The sequence below is a fragment of the Nicotiana tabacum genome, chromosome 5 (genome assembly GCF_000715075.1).
Source record: "Nicotiana tabacum cultivar K326 chromosome 5, ASM71507v2, whole genome shotgun sequence".
NCBI lineage: Eukaryota > Viridiplantae > Streptophyta > Magnoliopsida > Solanales > Solanaceae > Nicotiana > Nicotiana tabacum.
Genome location: NC_134084.1, coordinates 33774228 through 33790431, shown reverse-complemented (window position 1 = coordinate 33790431; position 16204 = coordinate 33774228). Strand labels below are relative to the sequence as shown.

At 36.5% G+C, this 16204-nt stretch overlaps 2 protein-coding genes across 2 annotated transcripts; both read right to left on the bottom strand.

Annotated features, from left to right (window-relative positions):
- Nucleotides 1-396: 396 nt before the first annotated feature.
- LOC107774477 (E3 ubiquitin ligase PARAQUAT TOLERANCE 3-like) lies at nucleotides 397-3242 on the bottom strand. The gene has a single exon (XM_016594013.2). The coding sequence runs from the start codon at nucleotides 2640-2642 to the stop codon at nucleotides 1236-1238; it is 1407 nt and encodes a 468-aa protein (XP_016449499.2). The 5' UTR covers nucleotides 2643-3242; the 3' UTR covers nucleotides 397-1235.
- A 2769-nt stretch (nucleotides 3243-6011) lies between these two features.
- Nucleotides 6012-13203, bottom strand: LOC107774476 (apyrase 2). The gene is made up of 9 exons (XM_016594012.2): nucleotides 12495-13203; nucleotides 11123-11251; nucleotides 10971-11027; nucleotides 10739-10831; nucleotides 7925-8130; nucleotides 7671-7762; nucleotides 6842-7059; nucleotides 6517-6706; nucleotides 6012-6422 (listed from the first exon to the last, which is right to left on the bottom strand). The coding sequence occupies exons 1-9, from the start codon at nucleotides 12825-12827 to the stop codon at nucleotides 6307-6309; spliced, it is 1434 nt and encodes a 477-aa protein (XP_016449498.1). The 5' UTR covers nucleotides 12828-13203; the 3' UTR covers nucleotides 6012-6306.
- Nucleotides 13204-16204: the final 3001 nt, after the last annotated feature.

The window sequence follows — 16204 nt, the reverse complement described above, 5'->3', positions numbered from 1 at the left end:
GAACAAAACTCCTACATCGATACTCACTGCCTCAAGTATTCAACCTAAACCCTCTTCAAGTCTGCAATTCTCATTGACTATTTAATTCTCATTGACTATTTAAGATAAACAAATTCTCAATTCCTTTGCATACTTATATCTATGTGATTTTGTATTAATCTTTGAACTGTATGTAATAAATAAGGACATATCAAATTTTTGGTGTATTGCTTTCTAAGTGTCGTGGTGATGAAGACAATGTTTGTTTCTCTTCAAATAATTTGTCCTATTTAGGTTTATTTTTTATTGAGAAACTTTTATCAATTTATTAACTATTACTATAACTTATGATTATATGCTTATCATATAATAAATTATATTTATCATAAAAATTATCTTATCTAAGCACAGTTGTATTTAAAATACAATGACAAATAGAATATTTTATATTTGAATCGATCTGTAATCTAAAATTTTGAAGAAATTACGCCCTTATAAGTGTAAGCAGTTCTAAGGTTATTTAAGTCATTTTAACAGAAAAAGAGCTTATCAGCACTTTTTTATCAAATACCGCAGCAACTTATTATCAATTTCAGCACTTGTACCCAAACACGTAACTGCTTATTTATTAAATCAATTTCAGCACTTAAAAGTGCTTTTCAGCTCCTAATGCTTATCGGCTATTTCAAATCAGCTAATCCAAACGGGCTCTAAGTTTCAGCCAATAAGAGGAAAGAACCAGGAAGTAACTGCAGTTTTAATCATCTACCAGTTTCATTTATAATTACCCTCAACAAAATCCCAAAAACACCGCATAAAGTAGGAATTATCTGATGATAATTGATGATTAGTGATAGGTAACAAGCTGGCAACAAATGGTGAGAATGGCTTACTTATCATTAATAAGAAGTAATAACAATTATTTTTTCAAACCAAATAAAAATGGTATTTATTGTCAGATTAAACGTAGCTACAGATTTAACAATGCAAGCATAATGCTGCTAGGACCGCAGACTGCTAAGACAGGTCCAAACTAGAGTACATTGAAGACATTCATGACTGTTATACATGATTTTTGTGGAAATATAATATAGGACCAGAAGCCTAGAAACATTCAAAAGGAAAGCAAAAACAAATTGTTGAATTGAATGACACTAGGTTTGCAATTCTTGGCAGCTTCGGCAAGAGACTCCCACTCTTTGTTTTCTCTGATTAGCTATAGGGGCATTGAATTTTAGGGGTCTAAACCAAGAGCTTTATTGGCCTAGAGGTGGAGTCGCCCTTGGTAAGACAGGATGGCCAAACTGAATATCTATTGGACTATGGCCATAGCTCGTATATTGCATGCCTGTCCAATGAGGATGATAGGCAGCAGCATTCATGGTCAACATGTAATTCTCAGCAACAACATGGTCTTGAGCAACTATCCATCGCTTGTTTACAGCAGCACCATCAAAAGGCATGCTTGGTTTCTTCCTTTTCTTCATCTTTACTGCCTCCCCAACAGCTATTGGACACTCTTCTACAGTCTTTAAAGCCCTAGAAGTCTCTCCTTTTTGAGAAGGTACAGATAATACCTCTACCTTCACAGCTGCAGACTCTGATGGGAATGGTACTTTAGGGAGGGAATTGTGTTCTGACACCATATCTTGAACTCGAGGAGCACTAACCCCATGCACTGAACTACTGCTATTAGACTTGTTGATTCTGTTTATTGTGTCTCTTAGAGTCATGTTAGGCAAGAGGGTGTCAGCAAGTATATTTCTAGCCCCGCATACGCAAATAGAGTTAGAGATTATATGTTCCCTTATACATTTGTTGCAGAAACTACTAAAACAACATTTGCTTGCTATGACTGCATCTTTTATTAATCCTATACACAATGGGCAATGTAGCTCCGGTGGTATATTACTAAAGGAACGCTTAGAAGAAGACGAAGAGGAAGAAAACCCTTGAACCTCCTTTGAAGAAGCAACGTCATTGGACTTTGTTGGAGGCTTCACTTTCTTGATGCCATAATTGGGGTCACCATTTGTAGGGCAGTGCTGAATGAAATGGCCAGGCTCGTTGCATCGATGACACACATAACCCCGTGGTGGCTTTTTCCATTCCATCCCACCTCGACCAAAGCCATAGCCGATAGAGGAATGGAGGTGCCGCCCTAAGTCTGGAGTATCAATTAAATTCTTGATCTTAGTCTCCTCATCATTTATACTATTAGTGGGGGCATTTAACACTGGATTGCCTGAATGATTTGGGATCAATTTTGGAATTGCATAGATATCATCCCCAAAATCATCGTAATCAATATCCTGATAATTCTTAGCAGCAATTGACTCTCCTTTTACTACTGTATTATCCTCCTCACACACTTGGGCTTGGTCTAGTTTTGGCTCTGTAAGACATGGGATTACTATGGGCAAGCAAGGTAAACCAGGAACACGACGAATCAAAACACTTGTATTTTTAGGAATCAAAGTGTCTTGATCTACATGATCTTCGTTAGTTTGAGCGTTGGTGATAAGAAGGTCAAAATCTTTACCCCTACCGAAACGCTTGGATTCAAATATTTTTAATTTCAAATTCCCAACAGAAATAAATTGATCAAGAATCGGAATTGAATCATAATCTTTAGCACTTTTATACTTGAAATATACAGCCATGATTGAATTCTTTTTCCTAGGAAAAAAGAAATCAAGAACAATAATAACAATGAGGCCCTGTCAAGAATACAATAAGCCAATTCCTTCGTACAAAAGAAATCAAGAACAATAAAAATATTCAAATACAAACAGAATCGATACAGAGTTGTACCAAAATAACACCAAACAGAGTCGTATCAGCTAATTCTCTTGACGAACTCACGATTCTTCCACAAGCTTCAGTCGGCACTAAGGTTTCAATCCGTACCCAGCACGAACAACAACCAATGCAAATTTATCGACAGAAAACGCCGAGAGTTTAGATGAATGGAATTGAATCAAAGCACTGATTGTTCAAAAGTACGAACAGCAGAGAACACGAGAGCCGCTTGAAATTGCGACGGAAGCAAATATTTTTGTGGTGTTTGAGAGAATTGTTATGAATCAAAGCACTGATTCTTCAAAAGTACGCACAGCAGAGAACACGAGAGCCGCTTGAAATTGCGACGGAAGCAAATATTTTTGTGGCGTTTGAGAGAATTGTTGCCTCAAATCTGAATGAGGTTCTCTTATATAGATTTCCCCTACTCTCATTCTTTCCGAAACCCACTTGGATTATAAATTATAATTACATAAATCACCGACTCAGGTTACCTTTTTTTTTTGGGTGTGGGACAAAACTTTAAACCTGCTAGCTAATTTAATATTTAATTACATAATCTATGGCATTATCAAGATAATGCACAAAAATATTTATTTTTCATAAAATTCACACTTGTACTTTTTAAATTTTTTCTTATGTGGAAATTCTATTTTAATATGACATTAAGGACACAAAAAGAACAACAAAGTTTATGGTAAAATTATAAGTACTTTTTCATTATTAATCAGCGATCTCAAATATAAAACTTCTGAAACACATATCTAATTACCGCTTTTTTGCATGTATAAAAAAAGACTGTAATGATGCAATATAAAAGAAATTGAAAAGGCTCCTCTTCTTTGTCCTCTTTGGCTTATTGACAAATCACAATCATGAGAGAATTACACATCACTGGCCATACACATAAATTGCAGCCAAGTTACCGGCCATAACTTTGTAAATTTATAGTCAGAAGATAATAGGCCAAGGTTCGAAAAGTCACAATTAAATACTGTTATTATTTCTTCTTCGTACCACTAGCTTTTTTCGCGCTCTTAACTTGGTTTGATTCTCAAGCGTTTGATAAAAAATGCAAATCAACCATAATGCAATTCGAAAATTCTAATTTTTCTCTCCCCAACTCCAAATAGCATAAATCAAAAATAAATTTGAATTTTTTTGGTTGCAAGTTAGTAATTTGCACAGAGAAATCAACAACGAAATCGATTTTATACATAGATTATTCTGAAAAAAATAAGAAACATAAAAATTTCAATTTCTGGAAAAAGCTCTTTTGTTTGTCTATTTTCTAAGAGTAGTTTTCTTCTCGTGGATTTCTTCCTGTTCTATTCTGAAGACCAGCAGAGGCTAACAGTTAAAACGGCTTAACGAGCAGGCGGCAAATTGCAAGTTTGGTTTCTGTATGCGGTCAAAATCAGGTACGCCCGATTTCGTAGGCTCGAGGAGTCGCTTCGAGAATAAATTCAAAACGGACCGAGCTCGGACTCGATGGCTGAGTACAGGACTTGAAGATCGAAGTGCTCGATGAACACCGAAGCCGAGTATGACCAACCTCGAGATAATACCGTTATGGTTTAATAACAAAAAGAGCGAGATTCCCGCAGCGGTCCTAAGATCACGACGTACATTCCAAAACGGATTTGTACTAGGTGGCTAGATAACTGTCCAATAAGATTCCCTACTATAAGTAGAAGTGTACCTTATTTAGGATTCCCCCTCTATTATATAAAGGGAAGCCCAATCATTTGTAACACACGATTTCATTGACAGAGGAATATACATTTTTCACTTCCTTGCTTACTATTCATCAGAGTTGCCTTATAATTTTATGGTTCTTGCTAACCTACCTCGAAGCCACCATAACTCGAGGTCAAGACTTGGTTTGCACAGTGGTTTGACTTGCTTTATTTCTTCAATTTAGATATTTAATTTCTTGTTTATCAATTGGTATTGGACTAAATCACATATTTCTAAAACCACAATATAAGTTTAATTGTTACTCAGATTTTAGGGTAAACAGTTTCATTTTTCTTTTTCATGTTATAGTTCTACTTTAGCTTAGGTCTATGCATAATATGATAAATACCGAATTATCATAGCGAAATTGAAAATTTTGGTATTTCTTTTTCTTATCAATTAATAGATCTCTTTACTTGTATGACTTAGATGTCTCGTATTTCTCGAAAAAGTGATTCGATTGATGGGATTTGGTATGAGATCGATGATCTCGATGAGATTGATATTCCAATCTTTCTTCTTAGAACGTATTGATTTGACCCCATAAGCGGGACCAAGCATGTTGCCGCCAGAAGCAGAACCCCGTATTTCTTCTAAAGAATCTCCTAATTGTTCCAGAGCAACTAGAAAGAGATTCTTTAACCAGAAGAATTCGGTTCAGATGTAGGATACCTATCCAGAAGTTTTCGCAACTTCGATATTTTGGATTTTTGGTATGGTATTTGGTTTAAGATTTTTTTAAAAATTTGATATTAGATATGGTATTCGGTATTTAAAAATAAAATACTGAAATACCAATACTAAGTTACACAATGCATATATTATCGATTATAACATAAATATTAATTTTTTATGTTTTTATGGTTATTTTTATAGTTTTCTTTGACCTTTACCATCTTTTTTTTCCTACTATACTTGCCTTTTCCCCCTTTGTTTGGTTGTCTACTTACGTTCCAATCTTTCTCCCGTCTAGGTTTAGCCTTTTTGGTTTCCATCTCTCTTTTGTTTCACTATTATAATATTTTATTTTTGTATTTGTGAGTGCCTTACTTAAGGATATTACAGTCTATGGCTTTATGCACTAGTTAATATTCAAGCTAAATAAATTGAAGTTACCAGACCGAATAAACCGAAACTGAAAGAAGAAAAGTCGAACCATACCGAATTGAATTTGGTATGGTATTGATATAATACTTTAAAAAATCGAATATCGAAAATACCGAACCAAAATATCTAAATATCATACCATATCGACCGACGAACACCCCTACTTTAGCTAATATACCATTAAGAACATTTTAGGAGATTTTGCAACTCATTGGGAATAAAGACCGCCAGCTGAGGGAACTAGTTTGTGATATAATATGTATATGCTCGTCTCGTTGGATACTTGCAAGAGTCAACTCAACAAATTCGCATTTCGAAATTGCTAGGTTAAAGATTTCCAGTTATCTTTCAGAAGTGGTTGGGTAGGAACTGGCGAAGAGGAATGAATGAAAAGAATCAAGTAAATATATGTGAATCTATCATATCGTGAAACAAATCAGTGTTTCCTATAATATACTTACAAACAGATGTTATCATTATTCTTAATCACCCACCCTCTCTGAATAAAAGGGGAAACATTCTGAATTTGCTCGGACCAGGCATCCAACTAAATGGCAAGGATTGTGTTCTAGAGCACGATGAGCCAATTGCCCAGTTGCAGGTAGAATATAGCTGATAGGTGAAAACCACAAGCTAATAAAAGGCAAAACTGGCTGAGTTAATCTTGAATCTCCAAAGTTAATTCATTGATGACGCGACTTCAATGGCACTGCCTAATGGCCATGCGGCTTCAACTAGGGAATTCTTGTATTTCACCTTTTTCACCAACGTCATCTCTTGACGAGCATCAAGTCCTGTACAATACAGAAAACAATGATTAACTGAAACATACTAAAAATGATAAGTGTGTGATTTGTATATTTCCTGAAGGATTGACTCTCGTCTTACCAAATCCATCTACAAGTAGTGTGTACTGGTAGACAAGATCCATGCACAAGAACGGCCAGTTATCAGGGTCCACACGAGGAAATGTAGCTTTGGCATCATCGATTCTAGTATCACAAGCACGTCTAGCTGCACTCTCAAAATCAATTGGGCGAACTTTTGCAACAGCTGCATTTGGATCAACAAAACCAACCTATGCCCACAGTAAATTAAGATAGTCAGATAGCCATAGAAGTAGGGAATTTATCCTTCTTGGGACAGCAAAAAAACGATACAATTCTAAACCCATCAAATCTTGGTAAGCATCTAACTTAATAGTGACTTTTACCTCAGCAGCTCGGTCAAAGAAAAATGAGGCAACAAACATATTCTTCTGACCATCTCCGCCTCCACCGTTCCACACACCACCAAAGGTGCATTTCATGTGGGTGCATGCTGATTCATTAACTTTCAGAGCCTTCAGGGCTACCATCCTACAATTTGTCAGGCTTGATCCTTGAGACATAGCTGATGCTGTGTAAGTCTTTCCTCCATACTTGTAGGACCCTTGTAGAGAACAAATTGTCAAAATACATTTGCTTATATAGGAAATTATAGTTAAAAAGAATAATTCTAATACCAGTGGAGTTACAGGCCTTTGTAAATTAGGTTTCTTATGCTACTACTTTCTGCAACATTTTCAAATGATGATAAAATACATAATTGAATCCTTTCTAATAATTTCATTAATTCTAATTCAGTTCTATTCCAGTAGAAAAAGTCTCTTTCTTTCTCCAGTTGTACGTATTTCATGCATTTTCAGATAATGGAGTTGGGTAAAATATAACGTGATCTGCGTGTGATGCCATGAGTTCAGGAAAATTATTATTATTATTTTTGGAGTTCAGGCAGATTATCTTTTTATAAGTTCAGGCAAATTTTTGAATTGGATAGATAAAAGAATTGCCACAAGTTGGAAATAGATGAGTGACTTGCTTTAAGAGTAACGAAACATTTAAGGCCAACCTTGACTTTTGGGGCAAAGGAAAGGGGCATTTCTCGTACTTATTCATTGGGGGGGGGGGGTTGGAGGGGGTAAGTGATACTTAAAAGAACAATGCAACAGAAGAAGCAACCATGGGACGGAATATAGCAGCATTGAGAGAAGTAGCGAATACCATGATGCCCTGTCAAGATGCAAGGGCTGCCTGATTCCTTGGTCACCTTCAGAATCTCAGCTCGAGCTGCTAGCAAGCCGTAGTGCAAATAACTGCAAACAAGAAAGGGTGAGTAAACACAAGGAAAGCCACATGTCCAGATGACAAGTGAGATGTCACTAAGTCAGACAAGAAATTCAAGGTAAATTGAAAAGGCGGCAACTGGCTATGCTGATATTTTCTGAGATCATTTCTTTATATAGGACGAGACGGACCTGTGAACATAGAGGTAATATTTTGCCCCCTTGAGATACATTTCTTGCACATAAGTATCCTCTCCACCTGATAGCTTTGGAGCCTTTTGAGCATCTGCCTCTGAGATGGCATATGCCATTTGTACTGAGCCACCTCCAAGATCAACCACCCCAACAGTATCAGAATATTTCTTACCCAAATTGCCTAGCAAATAATTAATGGTGACCTGCACAGACATTAGCAATACGAATTCAGCTAGCTGTATCAATTGGTTGTCTCATCTATCCCACCCTCAGTTTATGAACACAAGGTTAGACAAGTTCTACAGGCCATGTGATCAGTTCTATCTACATTTGCAATTATCTTAATAGCAAAACAATTTTACTAGAAAATCAAGCTTCCTTGTTTTGTACCGTGGACTAGCTTAATGTTGTTTTTGATAGTTATCAAGTAAAGGGAAAAAAGGGCAAGGCTCAACTTTTCCTAATGAATTCCCCAAATTTTCCACCATTACTGAATAGGGATAACTTAGAGTTCACTATTTGACGGAGGGAGAATTAGGAAGCTATGAATTGAATTTGGTAACAAGCTACATTTACCTAAGCACAACACATGTAGGATAAGTGACATACCACTTGAGATGTAGCTAGTGAAATAAAAGAAAGAAAAACACTGTCTCAAAAGATAAGGCGATGACTTAAATTCTGAATAATGCAAGCCATATACCTTTTTGATTCTGATTCATACGAAGTATTTGTAGGTAACGGCACCTATTTGAAGAGTACGGAGAATCAAGCTGAGAAAAAACAAAGAGAACGATACTTCTTAATTCATCCTAAATTCATTTTTCTTTATAACCGAGAAATCCCCGAGGGCTATTGGCACACGGTTCGAAACTTGGTGGATAATGGGCCCGCTCTTCTACCCTTCTCCACTCAAATACCAAGTTTTTGTCTACGGTAGGGTTTGAATCATGACGTGCGCCTAACTCATACATCATGTCTTGTACTCTTACCACTAGACCAAAACCCTAGGGCAATTCATCCCAAACTCATCAAGACGAGTAGCCAAGCTAATAGGAATTAGGAAACGCTAAATGACCTCCGATCAAGTATAAGGTTATGTATGTTTTCTTTCTCTATTCCAAATCTACTACCACAAGTAAGATCAAATTTCTACCCACGTGGCTCACTTCTATCATGTTGAATTATGTAAGTTGCCTCGTCGAAAAGCTTAACTTGTAAAGAGGAGACACTTTTATTTGCTTATTATAGGTCCAAAACACGTTCTCTCACGAAGGATGTTTTGTGTCGTCACATACGTGGAAATATTTAGCTGATATATTATAGTCAACTTAAAGTCCATAATTCTACCCACTCTAATAGCATATTGGATCATTCTGTATGAGTAATACAATATCGGATTGCGGCATAAGGCGAATGTTCTCATTTAAAAATTTAAATTGTTAGAAAGATAACACTTTTACTTACTTATTTTAGGTATACAACAAGTTCATCTACTGATCGTACGCAAAGGTTTCTTTTTTTTTTCCTCAGCAAAGTCACCTAAAAGCAAGCCTAAGTCCAGCAGACAGATGTCTACTTAGAGATATGCCTTTATCTCCGGCCCTCGAAACAGATTTGCTAACATGCCTCAGTCCAAAACTCAAGTGCCTACTCAAACTTGGGCCTTCACTCAAGCCCTCAAAACCAAATAGGTTTGCCTTGACACTCTGTCAAGCACTTTTGAGCTACAATTGTAAGATTTTGATCAAGATTGCAACACTTCCTTTCTGCACAACTCTTTATTTGAAATAAAATGATCACTACTAAAAGAAGTATAATCCAAATAATCTAAAACAACGTTCAATACAGAGGACAAAATAGGAAAATCTTTCCTTTTGTTATGACCGAGAAATCCGTCTAGAAACAACCCTTAGGACCGATTGCAGCCTTTGAAACTTGGGAGTAATGGGGCCGTCCCTCTACCTTTCTCCACTTAAATACCAGGCTTAGTTTGCATGGCGCAGGGCTTGAGTCTGTCCAACTTGCTTATTCTACCTTTTGTTTCAAATACTGTAGGACAGGACTAAGGATAGACTTAAAAGTTGTTCCCCTCATCCCTACCTTTAGGATAGAATAAGTTATCCACCAAACTTTAAAACTCAATGCCTTATCCCTACCCCTATGGAAGGGATAGGTTATTATGACTTTAGCCCATCACAAAGCTCTCCTTTCCTACTTACGTAGGATAAATAATCTCATCTTTCAGATGTAATCAGTTATTTTCCTGCAATCCTGTCTAGTGTCACTAAACATGGCTTAAAGGCTTGAAGGAGACTGAAATACTTATGTGGAAATTATAGGGTAAGAAAGTGAATACAACAAGAAAGCATTTGGAAAGGAGAGAGAGTCTTGTTCTATGGTTCAACAACTCCAACTTGAGTTGCTATTCATGAAGCTTCTTGAAAGGCAGCTTCTTCAAGATTTTAATTGGTAATACTGAAAGATAGGCATAAGGGCCCCACCTCATTATTATCTTGCATTTTCTGCTTCTGGTCGTTCACTCCTTGAACCTGAGCTAGAATTCACTCCTTTCATTCTATTTACCCTAGATCTGAGCATAAAGAGCCAACAATCTTGAATCAACATCACATGAGAGGTAAACTAGTACAAAATGGATCCTTGACAAGATATCATAACCACTGCCCTATTTTTTTCTTTTTTCGCTAGTCTCTAAGAAGCTCAAATTAATTAAGCAAGCACCTCTAACATAGAACGGAGTGGTAGTTCTAAGTAAGAAAAACAGAACAAGTTGAAGTTGACATTACATACCCATTGGTAAGCACCTTCTTGATTCCCATCAAGAACAGTAACCCAACTCGCCTTTGACTTGAGGCTGCTTTTGCTCTTCAGAAAATCCCTCACCTTCAAATGAGATTTTAGTGATTCGAAGTATTCAGAAATCCAAAATCGAAAAAGAACACTTAAGTTCTAATACAACGCATGCCCAAGTGGGTTAAAAAGCCTGTTATGAACGATGGTCTAAGAAAGAAATCAATTTTACCGCTTGAAGAATCTTGTCAGATGCATTACCTCCCAACTGCCTCAAACCTGCAGTTGCCTAGATAGACTCCACATCAGTATTCAGCATATAGGGCAGCCTAAAGAATCCAAATCTCAATTTACGAAATAATTCTAATAACATTATCCACTCACCCCAACTCTGACTGGTGCATTACTGCGCAAATCCACCGGAACTACATCCTCAGCTTTCTCCAGAAGTGATTGAAGAGATTTTGCAGCAGCTGCAGGGTCACTAGCATATGCACTCAAACCTGGTTTTTTCTGCAGTGCCAAAGCCAACTAGAGATGAACATTTGGTGCCAAGAGAAAGCCTTTACACTGTATATAGGCACTCATCCAAACTTACAGGGTACATCTAGTATGGAGAAAAAAATTTCTACGAGAAATGTTTTACCTTAGGAAATCATCATTAACAATGTCGGTTGTGTATAAAAGTAGGTTGAGGTTGCATATGGTAATTTAAAATGAGTAATAAGAGTACAATATAACGTCCTTGATGATAGTTTTGAGTATTGAAGGTTAAACAACAATGTTTAAATGTTAATTGAAGTAACCAATATGAAGTTTAAGTTCCGATATTCGTCAAATAAATTAACTTCAGCTGATAAGTGGCGGAGTCAAGTGACAGAAATTATTTTCCCACTTTTCTATATTTTCCTGGAAAATGATTTCATCAACAAATATATTTCCTGCAAAACATTCTTGTCACACCAAATATGTCCAATAAGTAGAACATAAAGGCCGTTCCACCTGCAATTATGGAGTCTATTCTTGTAATCCCTCTGTTCAATTTATGTAGCACGCTTTCATTTTTGGTATGTCCCAAAAAGAAAGACACCTTTCTATATTCATATACAATTTAACGTTAAACTTCTCGTTTTACCCTTAATGAGATGATTTATAGCCACACCAATTCTATAACTTGTTTTAGAATACAAATTTCAAAAGTCTTATGTTCTTTCTTAGTTCCTCATCAAGACCCACCTTCATCACTTAATGCAAATGAACGTAATCCTGCTCCAAGTGGGTTTCGAGAATAATCTTATTCCAAGTGGGAGTGAGATGAATGAGTTTGGTCCGAGTGAGGGCAAATATTGACCCAAACCGGAACAATTTGAGATTTGATGAGTCTCAAATAAGACATAGTAACTGTCAAAGAATCCTTCGTCAACATTTTGACATTGAAGGGGAGAACTTTTTACGGTGCTCCTGCAAGAGGAAAATGAGCCATGTATGTGCAAGAGGCTCTTCCTACCCTTCAAAGGATAAATGAATAAATGCAATGGAAGAAGAAAAACTCTATGTCAAATCAAACGAGGCCACATAATATTGGACAAAGGGGATAGCATTTTGAAGAATAAATAAACTGACAATGTAGTGAATTTTCACATCATCAGTCTAATTCAACTTGTTATATCAGGTTACTAATTAATGCTCATTAAATATAGCGTGTATGCATTATTTACACAGTGAGTGCATAAAACTTAAACTTCCAAAAATTTACCTGAACGAAGAGCTCGAGATCATTGCCAATGGGAACAAGATCCAAATGATGATCAAAGCAAAAAACATGAACCCTACTCCCCGAACTACCCGCATCAAATATAACCGCATAATTCCTCGATCCAAATTTCGGCGAAAACTTCCGATTAACTGACCCTCCCATCGACTCAGAATATTCACTCGTCGGCATTATAAAAAGCACAAAACAAATAAGCAATACCGGAACCGAAATTACTAAAATGACCCCACGGTATCTATGGATCTTATCGGAGAGTGACGAATCTCCGCCGTGTTGTTGTTGCCTGTTCCGTTTTATCATTTTCTCATGCTCCATTTGAAGTTGTGGACCCGGGTCCTGTTGTTGTATTTGCTCTAATAAAAGTTCGGTTGCTGAAGGTGATCGGTATCGGATCTGACCGTTACCCGGTGGTAGTTTTTTGGGCTGGGTTTCTGTTATTGACGACTCCAGTTCTGAAAAATTGTAGTACAGCAGCAGGAACGGCTTGTAATTTGGGGGAAGGTGAAATGCAAAATGTTAAGGAGATTTTTGCTACTAGTTCTTCGCTTTTTTGACAGGGATGATCCGAGAGTGAAGGATAAGCAAAGGGGAGTAGTCAAGACTCAAGTGCAGTGGAGAAGTAGTGAAGTGGTGAACTGTTGGACCGGGTAAGGGGAGTGTCGTCGCGCACGGTTATTGGTTCGGTTTGGATGCTTTTTACCCAAACGAGGAAGCATCTTATTTGAATCAAACCAATTAATTCTATCAATTCTATTTTTGTCGGTTTTTTTTACTATTTTTTAATTTTTTTAATATGAGACATACACGCATGTTCCTATAACTAAATTTTCAACGTAATACTATCAAACCAATTGCTCTTTGAAAAATCTATCATTTACCAAGATATATTAATGATAATTGAATCAAATAGTGATGAATAATTTAAGTACTCAATTAAAAATTAATTATTTTTAACATAAAATAAATTTTTGTATTTAGCAAAAGAAAAGTATCAATCAAACTAGAATGTAAAGGCAAAAAATTAGATTATTATAATAGCAAAAAACTAGCTTAATAATACAAACGACTAATATGTACCATAAAATTTTAGAAACTATATATAAAAATATACATGATGTGTGGCTATAATTCCATTGCTTCGTACATTATTTACCTTGCATTTTATATGCTTTAATGATAAATTACACGTTATTTGCGCGTAATGGAGTCTATTTTATGTGTAAGTGAATTGGAGATGAAAGTAGCAAAATGGATACTTAAACGTTGAAAGTGCGCTCGAGAACAGTGAAAAAGAGAAAGCTGGCGAAGCTAGGCCTATAGCAGGCTTTATAAATGGCGACACCAGGCCTTTAGCTCGCGGAACAACTGGCGAGGCGAGGCAGAGGCGAGCTCAAGCAGGCTATATACCTGGCGACGCCAAGCCTGGAGCGAGGTCCACCAAGCGTTAGGCCTCGCGAAGCCAGGTCTGGGCGTGCACAATCTGAGTTTTGAAGACTTATTTCGTCTCCTGGTTTGACTAGGACTTGGCCTACACATTTAGGTATTTTCCTACACATATAAATAAACCTAAAAAGACCACTTTTGAGGACTTTGGCAACTGGAGGCAAGAATAGCTCGTGGAATACCCGTTGGGAGTTAGGATCATCGATTTCTACATCCTTTCATCTTTACTTTGTATTTTAATTATGCAAAATACTTTGGATATTGTTACTATGAGTATGAGTAGCTAAACTCCTAATCTAGAGTTTTGATGAAACCTATTGGAGGATGATTTTCCTGTTACGTTAATATAGATTTTCCGAAGTATTCTATCTATTTATTCAACTATATTATTATTGTGGTTGATTGAAGGGCTCTCAAATTAGTTGTGCCTATTTAGTATGTATTACTTGAGAGAGAATGCATATTTAGGTAGTTGTTGAACAATATCACTCCTAACGTATATGAAAGATCAATACGAAGGGTTTAAAGGTGGGATTAGGATAACGAAACCTTGGTGCGATCCGAGTGAGCTGTACTTAATACCAGCTAGCGTAATTCGGGAGAATATGTCTAATAAATTATGGTAATTACTCGGGAGAGAGTTACAATAGACAGAGTACTAATGATCGATAGAGAAGACTTAGGCAAATTTATAGAAAACATAGCGAAAAAGATTCCGACAATAGGAAAAATCACAACCTTAGATCATTCCAATTCTTGTCTACAACTCATTAGTAGTTAGTTATTAATTATTGCATTTTTTATTACGTATTATTTAGTTAGTAAAACATCCAAAATTGTTATTTAATATTTTTGAAGATTGATTGCGTGAAATTGTGCAAGTCCAGTAGTTGTATTCGATAGGTTCATTCCCTGTGGGATTCGACTCCAGACTTATTAGCCGAAATATATTTGCAAAGACCGCTAAGTCCTTTTTATAAGGCATAGTTGGGTGTGATCAAATTTTGGTGCCGTTGCCGAAGAATTAACAGTGTTATTAATTGCAGCTAAAAGAAGTGCTAGAATTCTTAGTGTAGTCAATTTTCTTCAATTTAAACTAAATACATTAAAATTCTAACGTTTGTAGTCTTGTGTGTTATAGGTGCATGCCTAGAAACTCCTCAATAACTGGTGAATTGTTCGAAGCATTATCAGATCCTGAGAAAGTTTTCAAGGTACTGAATCGTGCAAACAAGAGGGGCAAACAACAACAGAACTCAACAGAACAAATCAAACCAGACATGGAAGACGAAGTAGAAAATACAAACAACAAAAACAATGTGAATGACCCGAACAATCAGGGTGTGGTGCCTCTTGTGCCAGAAGCAGCATTGTATGATTGGGCACAACCCATCACCGACAACCTGGCAACCACAATTGCAATCCCTCAGATATAAGTAGAATCATTCCAAATCACAAACAACATGTTACATTTGTTGCAGAACAAGGGACTGTTCTCAGGGTCATACATTGAAGATCATCAGCAGTATCTGAAGAATTTCTTGTCGATTTGTGTCACGCAAAGGCAAACTAATGTGACACCGGAAGCAATAAAGTAGTTGTTTACATTCCCGGTGACAGGAGAAGCTCAGACTTGGCTTAATTCACTCCCCATAAATTCCATCACTACTTGGGAGGAATTAGTTAAGTAATTTTTGAACAAGTTCTACCCACCCAATAAAACTGTTAGATTATGTGAGTCCACAAAACTATAGAGTACTTGGTCCTATATGAGATAATGCTTAGAATGCTGTAAAGACTGAAAGTAAATAAGGCAAGGGATTTTTACGTGGAAAAATCCCACACAAGGGGATAAAAAACCACAACCTACTCTTGTAGGCTTTTAACTTCACTAACTTGTAATCTCCCTATTATAAACCACTTTGCAAAAACCCTATTGCAAAGATTTCAACTAACTGGTGATGCACCCACCACAAGCCACTCTATAACTATCCTAGTTACAAAGGCTTTAAACTTATGACTATCCCTCGTCACAACATAAACTCAGAAGTTTACGAATTTTGGTTTTTCCCTAAGACAACGCTTCTAAGAAAACAAACTAGGAATTACAATGACGAACAAATAACAAGATTACAACTCAACTACGGATGTATATAAACTCATTAAGAAACTGATCCTTAGTGGAGTTATCTTATTGCTCTTGACACACCAGTGACTTCAATGCCAGATGAATACTGTTGTTGCTTGAG